The sequence below is a fragment of the Kogia breviceps genome, chromosome 15 (genome assembly GCF_026419965.1).
Source record: "Kogia breviceps isolate mKogBre1 chromosome 15, mKogBre1 haplotype 1, whole genome shotgun sequence".
In the NCBI taxonomy this organism is placed as follows: Eukaryota; Metazoa; Chordata; class Mammalia; order Artiodactyla; family Physeteridae; genus Kogia; species Kogia breviceps.
In genome coordinates, this window is record NC_081324.1 from 17,048,324 (window position 1) to 17,063,047 (window position 14,724).

The following is a 14,724-nucleotide window of genomic DNA, read 5'->3' on the forward strand; positions in this document are numbered from 1 at the left end:
TCCATGTGAATGGTAAATGGACATAGCAATCATTTTGATTTTTGAGGAAATTTAAACAAAGTTCTCCAGAAATGATACAAAAGTTCATTCATTTTAGTCATCTCTTTCTTTCTTTTAGAGGTGCTGGAAATAAAGATGCTGATTTATATTACTACACTAGAATATTTAATCTAGCTGTGGATGTACTGATATAATTTAAAACAGAATATTCTTACCTCCACGAGAAGATCCACGACATCCGTGGGCATCTTTTCAATAAGAATTTCAATGACTCTCAGAATCTCCCCTTTAGCTCGGGCAAGAGTTGTGGTGTGCATATTCTGCTGGGATTGGGTATTTGCTGCAAGAGCAGTATGTCTGTGCACCTAGAAAAATATTTCCATGCTGTAGATATGGTCGACACTTGATAGACTTTTACATTTCTAGCCACTGGTTTTTCACTTACTAATACAACAGGAAAAAAAAAAATCAACAAAAACAAATGTCTTGGGGTGGGTCAGGAAACACTTTTAATTACAAAGAAAGTACTTAGTACAATAAACACTCAGTATGTATTCCCTAATAGAATTCTAGTTCTTGGGCATTATATGAGACTTTAATACAATATCACCATGACATTTTTAAAAAGGGACAAACGGAAGGTTTGTGAATCTTGCATATTCGGCCTTGAGGTGGGTAGCAGTTAGGAGACACCAGCGCGTATAAGACGTGATTCTTGTTCTCAATTAATAATGGTAAATGATGCTTACATAGCACTTACTGTGTCCCAGGCACCATTCTAGGTGCTTTATAATCAAGTTGGGAAATTAAAAAAAAAACATACCTCCAAAAATAATGAACGCTGTGTAAATACAGCTGACCCTTGAACAATGCTGGGAGTTAGGGGCGCCAACAATCCACGGAGTTGAAAATCCGTGTACAACTTACAGTCGGCCTTCTGTGTCCAAGGATTCAACCATCCACAAGAATGTTTAGTCCTGTAGTCTTTACTACTGAAAAAATCTCACATATAAGTGGACCTGCGCAGTTCAAACCCATGTTGTTCAAGGGTCAACTGTAATGTAAGTTCAGTGTGATTTTTCTTCCTTGTACAAATTTTAAGTCTTAACAGTTCAGAGGAAAAACAGCATTAACAGGCCCTGGGCCAGCCATGCAGGAGTGGGCATGGGGTGGGGTTAGGGACAGCTGTCATGGTGAGAAATACCTCAGTATTTTACTCTAAACCTCTAAGTGAAGTGGAAAACTTGTTTTTAAAAGGTAATAAATGTGGACTATTACATTAAAATATTAGTTAGAACACTAAGAATGTGGGAATCATTGGCAATTAGTTAGACCATTAACATTAAAATATTTTAAAATTACCTTTCTAGTCAAATGCTGGAGTAGAACAAACCCCAAGCATGGCTATTCTAACAGTTCATTTAAAAATACTCATATGTAAATGGTGAAAATTAAGTTCAAAAACACAATTAATATAAAATACTTGTTTACTCTCTTTAAAGAGGCAATTTAATGCCTCTTTAATGCCTTTAAAGGCCTTTATACGACCTGTATCTGTATCAGACTAATGTAAGGCTTATTCAGTATATTCAATATTAGTATCTCTGCATATTCCACTGATATGAAAAACTGGTAAAAAAAAATCCCATGTCTAATAAATTTGTTCATTTATACATACATACACTTTATAAAAATATATACTATCTATAAAATATAGACATATAACATACATATGTATATTTTAAACACAGTGGACTCTCACTGCACCACTATGCACTATTAGAAAAACATAGCCCCTTGGTCTGCAAATCTATTTTAGGTGTGAATTCAAAGTCCTACTGCTTCATATAAACCCATACAATCTGCTATTAGGCCCTTCTTTCCTCCCTTCTAGCTACATTCATGTCACAAATATTTGCTGCCTGCCTATTAAGGATGCCTCTGAGGCAGACACAGGCCCAGTAGGCTGTAGGCTATCAGGGCAGACTCCGAGGTATTTATTTAGTATTTTAAAAATTCATCTTAGCTACCGGAAAAACAACTCAGGCAGAGCCCATACCCCACGGACACCGAGTCTGCACATTATTCATGCTAAAATGGAACAAACCTTTAAAGAAAATTTAGGAGTTTATCTTCCTTGCCTTTTCTCCCACTACTAAGATCTATATGAAAGACCTTATAATTGGTTCATTGTTCTTTACTAGTTTTTCAGTTAGATGTGGGCAATTACAGCACCAAGAATTCGCGAATCAATTGGCATTCAAGTCTTTATCTGTGACATGTAATAGGAAAAACAATTAGCAAGTTTATGACTTACATTTTTGTTTACAGTTGGACAGCCAGTGTTAAAAATAAGTTTTGTTTTGATCACAGGTAGATACTTACACTTGTAAAATGTGGATACCTTTAATACATTTTAATTTGAACAAGCCTGCTATATTTCAGATTGAGAAATTACTGTAAATACAAATATTTACAAGTGAATTAACGTTGAGAACAGAAATGACTACAAAAGCACAAGTAATGAATGCACTGCCGTGGAATTCAGTGTCCATGCACACAGGTACATTATGTATTCATCCCGGCTCTAAATTATTAACTTGCATTGTTCTAGAACAGACTGTAAGGATTATCTATAGACAGGACCCTGGGCTCACAGTATGAGATAATTCCTCTAAATGCACACTGAGAAGTTCCTCTCACCTCTTTGGCTATAGTCGTGATGAAGGCGGGTGGTCTGGCCGTGGCAATGAGAGATAGGGCATGCCTGGAGGAGCGGGCAGAGTCAGCTGCAGGGCTCAGAGGCAGCCCCATTGTGATGCTAAACAGGGATCAGGAAAAAAGGAAGAAAGAAAAGAAGCATTAGAAATATAGACTGACAAGATTAGACACAGCTTATAATGTCAGTTCAAGGTCAATGGGAGCACTCAAACAGTTAGAATATAATGGACTTGCAACAATGAGCAGTGATTAGGAGTCAGGGTGTTCTGGCATCAAATACAAAATCGAATAATTAACCGTGAAGATTGAAAACAGTATGTGCATCTGTCCAAAGTGTTAAAAACGCCTTGTTAACAAATTATCAAGAACTAGTACTGAATACATATAACATAGCTCTGAATAAGGCAAGAAAGAATATTGTGCAGAGCATTTTCAATTTTTTTCCTTAAAAAAGTTAAAGGTAAAAATTTGTTTATAAGGCCAAGTTAAAAGGCTGTATTTAAGGCCTACATCTGAGAGGAAGCAAAATTCACTCCTGTCCATAAAATTACCGAAGGACTGAAAATCAGAAAATTATTTTTAGTTTATATATTATTTTTCGTTTGAAATACCCTCAGTAGCGCTAGTTTACCCTACACTCAATACTTTCAGAACCAATCTACTAATCAGTATTTTCTGCCAGTAGGTATTTAGTATTGTTGCAAAAAGTTCTATTAACTGATACTTACTCTCCCTCTATAAAGAACATACACATGACACAGTCCAGGCTATATACAAGAATATGTACATGATGAAATAAATCTTTCTAGAGTGTGAGGATGTCCTGATAGGATAGCGCTGCTATACATTCCTTTGCCACTCCTAAAACATAAAAATGATAATATTCTTCTGTTTGTAAGCTTCCTTTATATTTTATGTAGACTACTGTGAAAAGTATTAAGACTTTTTTTTCATTAAAATGTGGCATGTGAGCCACACATCAACTGTGTACAGGGAATATTTTGTTACTCAGTAAGAGATCCGTTATAGCTTCTCTCGCTAGTTAAATAACCTTGGTATTTAAATATCCATATGAAATTATATTAAGATCTGTCCTGCTCCAATTAAATAATCTTTGTGTTTCATGTGTCAAATTAATTATATTTACTAAAAATTTTCAGCAAGTTTATAAGTATCTCTATAATTGATCTAAGAATCATTATTTTAACTTTTAGTTGAAAATAAGGAGGCATCACATAGGCATTCCCATCATTCTTAAAAGGTAAATTGACTATAGAAAATTCTGCTTATTTCTTTGTGACTTTTACATTGCTCAGTCTCTGCCTGATAATATAACTGTCTCTACTCTTTTTTTCCAAACTGAGGATAGACACAAAGTGGGAACTCAGAGAAGACGATGGAGAGCTTTCCTTGCATGTTCACCACAAAAAAAGACAGATGTGAGCTGAGAGAAGAAACACACGTGTTGAGCAATAAACAGAAGGGATGCATTGGTGGACGCATCACCCCCATGGAAGGTCCTCATGGCTTCGGGACCCAATGGGGGCTGGACAGAGGTGCTTATCAGGAGAGCAGTTTCTCTTCTGGATTAAACTTTATTATTGAGCATTCAGGAAAAGAAATGTTTACTATGTGAGTAGTGCTGGGCTAGATTGCTTAAAAAATTATTGTCAAGTTTTAGATCATTATTAAGCTAACTTTTAAAAAATTCAAAAGCTAAACTTTTCAGATACTCTATGTTTCCTGTCATCAATGTGGAGAATAGATGTTGATAATATTGAAAGCCTGAAAGAATCAAAAATGGTGTGTTAGCTGAATAATTCTGAACAAACCTAAATCAACTTTCCTAAGATCAGTAAAACCACAGGATATTGAAGTTGGAAAGATCCCCTAGGCAACAGCCCTGCCAAGCAGTCAGCCAGGGAGAAAGAGTGGCTACTTGCAGGGCGGCCCACCCCACACGTGGGAGGCATGAGAGGAGGAAAAAGAACTGGACGGGAACCGTAGGTAGAGGGTTGAAGTGGGGCTTCCCTGTGCTACTTCATGTCCTCTTGCATCTGCCCAGAACACCCCTATGAGGTGGTGATATCAGCATTTGACGAGGGAGAAATCAGGTCCAGAGAAGTTCAGTGAAGAGCCAAGGTAGCAGCGTAATGTCTCAGAAAAGCCGACCTCTGGAGAAAATCAAGGGGGAGAGGCTGGACGATGCTGTGGTTAATTGGATTAATGAATTGTTAACATGACTAAACTCAGCACTTTTGGATGACTGGCTAGGCTGCATCCCTGAGAGAGCTTTCTAGTGGTATGTTGTAATACATGGACCTCCGTTCTGTTTTATTCAGTATCAACAGTGGATTGAATGAAGATACGGGATGAACGGTTATCAACTGGTATGGAGATAAAGTTGTAATGGAGAGCAACTGTACTAAATACCAGAACTGGAAATCAAAAACCCTCAAAGAGATCAAATTCAGCGAAAGAAAGAAGTCTTACATGTGGGTACCGATGACCAACTTTACAGGGAGGTATAGGGCAGGCGATGGCTGAGCTTATGAAACCGACCTGAGGGTTGTTATACTTGAAACTTACATCCGTATGTTGGTGGCGTGGCTACCTGCAGGGCTAGGCTGAATCAAGGGAAATACAAGGATAGAGAAGATGTTGCCCCTGCTGCCCTTCCTGGCTCTGCGTGCCCTCCTCATGGATGTCCTGCTCGCTAAGAGACGGGGCCTGGCTTCCACAGGACAGGCGTTACAGCACCCTCCTGGAGCCCCTGTAAGTCCTGCCCATTCCCAGCTGTGCCGTCGTGACCTCTTGCAGTTGGAAAGCAGAGTTTTATTCACATAAACAGGATCCTTGCAAACTCACCGCCCACCTCTAAGTACTCTCTCTTCCATCCCGTCTCTGTTCCTTGCATGGAGGAGAAAAGTTTACTGGGATGCTAAGAAGGGACCAGGGGAGGCAGAGGGGAGAAAGAGAGAGACAGAAAGAATAAATGCACATGGGTATGCACACGTGTGTGTGCACCTGAGGGGGGGGGGTGGGAGGTCAGCTGACAGACTTCCAAGGCTCACGTCACAGTGCCAAGTGCATATTGTCCCCCTGCCCTCATGCTGTGCCCTGTGGCCACCCTAGACTGAATAAGCACTATGTCAGTAAAATGGTTATATTAAAATACCGACTTCACCAGGTTGATGCGAAGGTTACATGAGATAACAAATGCAAAAACATCTAGCCCCGCATCTGACAATTACAGGTGCAACAGGTGCTTCTTCCCAACCAAAGATGCCTCTTACCAATAGAAACAAAGTGAAAAGAAAATGAGACCCATGAATGGCAGGTCACTAGTTTCAAGTGAAAGGCGTAGCCACACATTACCCTTCCTCCTCAGCAAACGACCTTGTGAATTAGGGGAAACTGGCAGACTTCTTAGAGGAAGAAAAGTGATAAAGTGGGGGTAATGGGGAAGGGAGCGAACCAAAGACACAGAAAAGTGCTGTCCTTTGGATTCCAGCTGTTGGGAAGCTGGACCACCCAACAATCTGTAGAGGCACCAACGTGTGCTTTTGAGCGATTCCTGTCAACAGTGTCTGGCAGTCTGAGGGCAGGACTTCAGAATGTGGACGCAGCTCTTGCTCTGGGGTCAGGGCTCTGCAGTGACCGTCAGAGCATCCACAGTGCACAGGCGGGTGGGCTGTAAGCGGGGGGAACAGAAAGGAGTCGCCCAGGCAACAGGGGCAGAAGAGAACCTTGTCTCTCCTGTCTACAGCCTCTTCAATGCACCCCTGCCAGAGGAATCTTCCCAAAGCACCAATTTTATTTCATGGTTAACCTGCTTAAAAACCGCATTGGGGGCTTCCCTGGTGGCTCAGTGGTTGAGAGTCCGCCTGCCGATGCAGGAGACACGGGCACGGGGTTCGTGCCCTGGTCCGGGAGGATCCCACATGCCGCGGAGTGGCTGGGCCCGTGAGCCATGACCGCTGGGCCTGCGCGTCCGGAGCCTGTGCTCCGCAACGGGAGAGGCCACAGCAGTGAGAGGCCCGCATACCGAAAAAAAAAAAAAAAAAAAAAAAACCCGCACTGGGTCCTAGTGCTTAGAAAAATCTTAAACTCCTTGGCTGGAGATTCCAGGCCCTCCATAATCTTGTTTTGCTAATTTATAACTCAGTCATTTCCACGCCCATGCTCCCAAGGCCAGACTAATTTCAAAGCTGGTCGCTAAAATTCGATTCCTTTTTTAATCGTAGTATTTTGCTAATGATTCTCCACTACCCCTTTCCCCACTAGCACACTCTCCTCCCTCCCCTCTGTTCCATTCTTGTGGAAGCCCACGTGGTATTCTGCAATTGCTACAGCACTCAATTACCATCTCTTGAAACAAAAACAACCAACGACAAGACCTGTTCATTCCCGGCCCTTAGCACTGACTCTCATTCTGAATTAGTTTTATACTGTGAATCAATAAACAGATTAGGACCATGCCTTCTAATCCTGTGTACCACCCCCTACCCCCTGCAATGTGCCTAGTACAGCCCTTGGACATAGTGGTAACTCAATAGTTAAATGAAGGTAAATGAAGTTACCTGGCAAATTCAGCAGGAAAAAAAAAAAAAATCACTTAAGCCAGTTATTCGACTGAATTGACCAAGAAATGAAATCAAAGTAATTGATCTGGGGGTCCCAACAGACAAAGTCTAATTCTGCATGTAGTTATCTTGAAAGTCAAAAGTGTACTGGGCGTGTGATATATTTTAATGTGGGATTCTAACTGAACAAGGAAGGATCATACTATCAGAGGCTTGAAATTAAAGGGGATGTCTGCCTTATTCTGGAATCTGTACATAAACACAGAACTCACTCTTTTCACCTGATCCTGCTTATCTGGCTGTTATGCAGATCATCTGTTACATAGGTTTATATGGTGGGTCTTTGTTTCAGTCTTTATTCTGAAAAATATGATATGACACCCTCTCTGTTCTACTCAGCATTTCAGTACACACACTTCCAATATGAAATACCAGAGATGACAGATGTTATAAATAAAAACCATGAACAGAAAAACAGTCCACTCAGGCCAAGATCAATCCTTACCTGATTGTTCATTAAATCCTGTGCTAACCCTTACCCCATGGCAGTAAAAGCTTTTTAAAACTTACATGTAAGACCACCTCAGTTAAATGTCACTGTCTACAATTGTCAGACTTCACCATCTGTCAAATTATGGAACGCCGTAAGGGAATATTTGGGGTGGGGGGGGGAAACACAACTTTCATACAATAACCTGCAAATCATAGTCAACACGATTATGGACTGAATGCTTGTGTCTCCCTAAAATTCATATGTTGAAGCCCTAAGCCTCAATGTGATGGTATATGGAGACAGGGCCCTAGAAGATAATTAGAGTTAGATAAGGCCATGAAGGTGGGGCCCTTGTGATGGGATTAGTGCCCTTATGAGAGACACCAGAGAGCTTGCTCTACCTCTCTCTTCCAATCTTGGTCACAAAGAAGTCATGTCAGGACACAGCAAGACGGCAGAGCCTACAAGCCAGGAGAACAAACCTCAGAATGAGGTCTTACCAGCACCTTGAACTTGGCCTGAACTTCCCAGCCTCCAGGACTGTGAAAAATAAGTGTCTGTTGTTTAAGGAGTCCAGTCTGTGGTGTTTTGTTATGGCAGCCCAAGTGAACTAAGACAAACAGTAACAGGGCATTGAAAACACTCCCCATCTAAAACAAAGACTAAAATTATTTTGAAAATACATAATTATGTATCATCTGGGAATTCCATTCTACCTCTCCCTGGTAAAATAGGTGTGTTAACAATTGTCTTTAATGTAATAGGGAATCAGCAATTCCTCTTTGTCATGTGGGACCTAAATCTGGTAAGTCACAGGTGGCATTAATTTCCTAAACTCAAAGGTGGCAATTCCTTCAAGTGCATATATTTTAGACCTATTTGCTATATATTGTATACACTTACAATGAATAAAATCTATGCCAACATGATTTAGTTAAATGGTTTCCTCCAATTATAAACTTTCTATTAAAAATAAATGTCATGCGAATAGGAAAAATAATTTAAATATTGAAGCCTAAAGCACCTTAGTGTTTGTATGATGTGATCTTTACTCTCTGGCTCTCAAATCTAAAAACTATGATTGAGATCTGAGTGAAAATGTCAATTCTTTTTTCTCCAACTCTATTTTATATTGTCCAGAAAGAATCTTTCCAACATATAAGGCTTATCTATGTTATCAGAGCATGTGTGGTTTCCAATGACTGTATGTTTCTCCCTTAAAGTTTGGCAACTGTGAATATTCCAGAAAAGCAATGGACTTTGTGTAGTTCATCCACATCCCTCAGTCACAGCAGTATGAGGTGAGAGTCTGGCACCTTCAGCAGCTGGGCCGGCCCTGCTCTGCTGTTCTCTTTCAGAGTAAAGGTCTGCAACATGAACTAGAGAAATGGAATCAGAATCACAGACTACAACACATACAAAAGCACAAGGATTCTTCTGTACTTTTACATTTTAAAAAAGTAGGATTTTCTACTGTTTCTAACATTTTATCCATATGTCCATAACCAAGCTGATCTAAAAAACCATGGATTTTTAAAAAAGATAATACTGAGTACATTTCTATTATTTTCACAATCAGCTGGGGATGACTTAACCTATGATTTCAACAAAGGGCAGCCTTCCATTTTCAATTAAACAGTTCATCATGAATAAACGGCCCATAACCATTAACTTAAAAACTCCTCACGTAAAATTCTACCTGTGGATCTCTCATTATATAAAGGGCGACATAACCATCCAGTATGGAAGCAGCAAAATGGGAGTCGGGAGACCTAAGTGATAGTCTTAGCTCTCACAGGACTAGTGTAACCTCAGACAAGTTGTTTAATCTCTACAACTTCTTTTTACTTAATAGCATATTAAGGGCACTGGATTGCATGCTGCTGAAGAAGATTTTTGTCTCTAAAATTCTAGGACTTCAATAAATGCTTATTGCAAATAACAATGCAAATCATATAACAGGTGTTTGAATACATAAGAATAAACACATAGTATCAAAACATGGTCCGAGCTGTCAAGGTGTTTACTGATATTTAAATGGACTTCTAATTTCCAGAAGGCACAAAATTCTTGATGAAAATGATTTCATTAAATAGATTTTAAAAATCTGAAAATTCTGAGTTGACCTCTTTTAGGTCCTTTTAATAGGTTGTTTTGAATTTAGTACTCTGTTGGTCTTTAATTCTCTGGGTACAAGATTTCAAATGCAAGCTGGCACAGGGGTGGGAGCGTGGCTTTTGGTGTCAGTAAGACCTGGGTTTGAACCTCACCTTTTCCTGGACAAGAGAAAGCACCTGTCTCAGATTCGTTTTATAATCTTTTATAGTCATTTTTACACTCTTTTAATGAAGAAAAAGGTAAAACCAATCCTCTGTTGGAACCCAATTCTATTCCCCAGAGATAATGAGTAAGGCAATTATGTTCAAGTTTTTGATGGGAGGATCCCAGGGTTTAATTTCTGCAAGAAACTAATAAATCAAATTAGCCAAACACAATGCTTACTTTCATGTCCCTGTGTGTGCAGCTGCCCCTCAGCCTCTTTGGGGCGTGCCTGGGCTCTCCCCATCTGTCCTTTTGCATGTCGTAGTTATTCTTCCCCAGCTCTCCTCACAATCATTCAAAGGAAAGATTCCAGTGAAATTCTTCCTTGGGTACTGTCTGGGTACCCCCCGGCGATTCATCTGCCACGCTCTGAATGTCCATACCTTTCACTCTCCTTCTTTCCTGTAAGATCTTATCCTTCCCGTAAGACTGCAAGTCACGTGAAGGGTCTTTGCTTCATGAAAGTTTGTCACTACATAGAGTATCTAACACTGTCCCTTCCACATATTAGCTACTCAATAGATGCTTGCTTCGTTAATAAACATAGTTTAATATTGGGCAAAATGTTTGAAAACACTGGAAAACAGCTGGTTTTATTTTGATTCCAAAGATGTAAAATTCTAAGCCATATTTCTAAAACAAAAACATTATTAATTCTGGGAAAATGCTCTATGAGTCTTGAGCCATATACAGTTTTTCAGGAGGCCTCTCAGGAGTCATCGCTGACAGAGGATGTCAACACAGGGGAGAGAGGGAAAGAGAGAAGCTCTGCTATCCCATGTATTCTTCAGAACTAGACAGCAACCTGAGCGAGCTGCCCTGCCTTGAACCCCCTCTCCTTCATAAACTCACAAGAATTGAAATAAAGAAGGAAACACTGCTTATGTTGTTTTCTTTTTTAAAAGCACAAGCCTAAACATAAAAGCTTCTTCATAAAGCAAGCTTAAGATCACAGTCAGGAGCGAGGTGGCCAAGCGGTGTTATCGTGTGCGCAGTGAATCAGGCACAGAAGGGCGGCCCCATAGGCACCACGAGGGTAATAGGCACAGTCAGCCTGCTGCTCTGTTTTGCCCCATCTCAGTCCTTCTGCAGCCTGTAGCAAGTGTGTCGTGGACGTAACAGGTCATTTTCAATCTAAATCTTGTTACAGATTAATAAGCAAACATTTTCTTGCTTATTATACAATTTATCATGATGAAAATTACATTGGACTCCTCAAGGCTACACGCTGATACATTCATTTATTCAGAGCTGCGTGTAGAGAATTATACTTATCTTCATGACAGAAAAGGATGTAATAGCAAGATTTAAATTACCTACTGAAAGCTAAGTATTGGTGTCTGTGGACATACTCCATGTAGATAAAACACAGCACATCTTTACGTTTGCTGATATAAGCTTCACGTGAACTTATTTAAACACAAAATAAAACAAAATGTTAGATGGCTAGTCTAAAATAGAAACCCATTACTTCTCCCAGGCAACAAAACAAGACTGCATACTGTTGAAATTGTTTTTGATCAGATTTGAAAATAGGCTACAAAATTAGGTCAAAGTAAAATTCTGGACAATCAAAAATATTAAAGGCTTCTCAAGGTAACCAGGAGAGCTGAGGTAAAAGAAGCCACTCTGTTCACTCCCTGGAGGATGTCCGTGGCAGCTGCAGCCAAGGGGAGGGTGGAAGGTTGAAAATACGTTCCAGGCTTTGCACAAAGGCCAGCTCTGCCTCTTAACGACTGCTGCCAACTCATGGGCTCACATTCCCTCCTAATCCTTTAAGTCAATCGAGAACCTTCAGGCCACCTGTATCCATCCAGAAACTCTCCTGATTGTCACTATGTGGAAGTGTTTACTCTAGAAACGGGCATCTCTTCCATCTGTTGAACACTAGGACAATGACAATGGCATCACCATCCATACCCCCCCCAATATAGGTAACATCCATTCAATCTCTTAACATGTGCTAAGAGCTCTTCTAAGCACCCGGCAAATATAAACTCACTTAACATCAACCTTATGAAGTAGGTATTTAATTAGCCCCAACTTGTAAATGGAACTGAGGTGAGAGGTGAAGGAATTTACTGAAGGGTATATAGCTAGGGAGACACAGAGGTGAAGTTTAGGAAGCGTGGCGGTATGAAGCAGGTGAAGGGGGAGGACAGCTGCTCAGGTTGGAAACGAATACCCTTCCCCTACCAGTCAATCTTGGGACTTTGGGCTGGAGATGCCCAACCTGTGGACAAAGTCACAGCATTCCAGTCTAGCCTTCAGTTGTTTTTCTGGTCTCCACTTCTGAGCGCAGAGCAGCCAGCAGAAAGACGACAGGCCCACAGCACGCTAGAATATAAGGCAACTCTGGGATATGAGAGAGGCAACCATGAAGAAAAGGGCAGAGAACTCTAGTTTTTTAAAAGGTTAGCAATGGTAAGCATGAAATGCCATTCACTGAAAAAAAATCAAAGAGGTGATAACACTTACAGGCAGACCTGAAAGACACTGCAGGTTCGGTTCCAGAGCAACGCAATAAAGCGAGTATCACGATAAAGCGATGCACACGCTTTATATAAAAAACATATAAAAAGTATGTTTACACTGTACTGTAGTCTATTAAGTGTGCAATATCATTAAGTATTTTTACAATGTACATACCTTAATTAAAAAATACTTCATTGCTAAAAAAGTCACAATAATTACAAAAATAACATCAAAGATCACTGACCACAGACAACCATAACACATACAGTAATAAAAAAGTTTGAAATATTGCTAGAATTACAAAAATGAGACACAGAGTCATGAATGAGCAAAGGCTGTTGGAAAAATGGTGCCAGCAGACTTGCTCAATGCAGGGTTACCATAAACCTTTGATTTGTAAAAAAAAAAAAAAACAAAAAACAAACAAACCCCACAGCATCTGCGAAACGCAATAAAGTGAAGGACAGTAAAACGAGGTCTGCCTGTACATTAAGAGAGGAATCATGGGACAGTTCGAGAATTCCTACCACTAGGAATTCACCCTCACTAGGATGACGATACTAAAAAAGCAACAACAAAACCAGCAGATAAACGTTGGTGAGGATGCAAAGACAATTCCTACACTGCTGGTAGGATTATCAAATGGTGCCGCTGCTATGGAAAACAGTGTGGTGGTTCCTCAGTAGGCTAAACACAGAATTACCACATGACCCAGCAATTCCACTTTTAGGTATCTACCTAAGAGAAACAAAACCTAGGTGTTCAAACAAGGTGGAAACAACCCACATGTCCATCAACAGATGAATAGGTAAATAAAATGGGGTATTATCCATAGAATGGAATACTGTTCAACTATAAAGAGAAGCAGAGTACTGAAACATGCTGCAACATGAATGAACCTTGGAATCATTATGCTAAGTGAAAGAAGTCAGACACACAAGGCCGCATACTGTATAATTCCATTCATATGAAATATTCAGAATAGGCAAATTCACAGAGACAGAAAGCAGATTATTGATTGTCAGGGGACAGTGGGAGGGGAGAATGGAAAGGGACTGCTCAGTGGGTTTGGAGTTAATGGCTATGGAGCTTCCATTTGGGGTGACTGCTACTGGGAACTAGGTAGTGGTGATGGCTGCATAACTGTGGATGCAGAGAATATTGCTGAATTGTATCCTTTAAGAGAGATACAGTAGTGAATTTCCTGTTCGATGTATATTATACCATCAAAGCAAAACGAAAAAGACTCCCTCCAGGAATCAGAAGGCTGGGTTCTCAAGTCAATACTAACCTCTATCACCAGCCCCAGTTTCATTTTAGGAACTGTCTTGGGTCCTCTTCCCACTCCTCTACTCTCATCCCTGCCTCCCTGGACCACTGCAACCTCCTTATGGCTGATCCTCTGCTGTGTGCAAACGAAACCTCAATAAAGTCGGTTTAAAAATTAACATGAGTGAAAAGGAGTAATTCCCCAAACTGGCCAGGTATTGTATCAGTAAAACATTTTTGAGCAACTATATATATCATTTTCCTTATATGTGTTATGTTTATATTATTATTAGCTTGATAATATCTCAAGGCACAATCAACATATATTTAAAACTATGCCACGGATAAATCATTCATTGGCTCAAAGCTAAATCCCAATTGTGTTAAAATGACAGAAACATATCTCCCTTTCATTGTCTATTTCCAAAATTTCATATATTGAGATATTTGTCTATTTTTTCCTCCATATGCAATTTATAAAGAGTAATCAATGACCTCTACTAAAACCAAACCAAACCAAACCAATAAAAGCCAAATGAACTGAAATGGAGCGTGTACTTGGCAAGTTGTTTCTCGGCATCAGCACAAAGTTCAAGAAGCCCCATCAGGACAGCAGACACATCCATGTAAGGCTCCCAAACTGTGAAACCACGTCCAATCAGATCAATGGCTGTTCTTCGGATCGTACTGTGTGGAGGAAGTTTGGGGCTTGGCGGCTGCAGCAGAAGAAATGTCAGTGCCTTACCTAAAATTACAAAATAAAAGGCAGAGCAATAAAGTAATTTTACTTTTGTGATGTTTTCTGTGAAGGTTATTTTCAAAATATAAACCACTTTGGATTTACTTTAACCGACAAGG

The 14,724-nt window shown here is 40.1% G+C and overlaps 1 protein-coding gene across 8 annotated transcripts in view; it reads right to left on the minus strand.

The window, feature by feature from the left end:
* The window catches only part of WDR7 (WD repeat domain 7), a 363,333-nt gene that overhangs the window by 103,212 nt on the left and 245,397 nt on the right, over positions 1 to 14,724 (minus strand). For all 8 annotated transcript variants that reach the window (XM_059039434.2, XM_059039436.2, XM_059039435.2 and 5 more), the window contains 3 exons: positions 14,425 to 14,611; positions 2,704 to 2,821; positions 216 to 365 (listed from right to left, as the gene is read on the minus strand). In XM_059039434.2, coding sequence (XP_058895417.1) covers positions 216 to 365; positions 2,704 to 2,821; positions 14,425 to 14,611 — 455 coding nt within the window. The remainder of the gene's footprint in view (positions 1 to 215; positions 366 to 2,703; positions 2,822 to 14,424; positions 14,612 to 14,724) is intronic.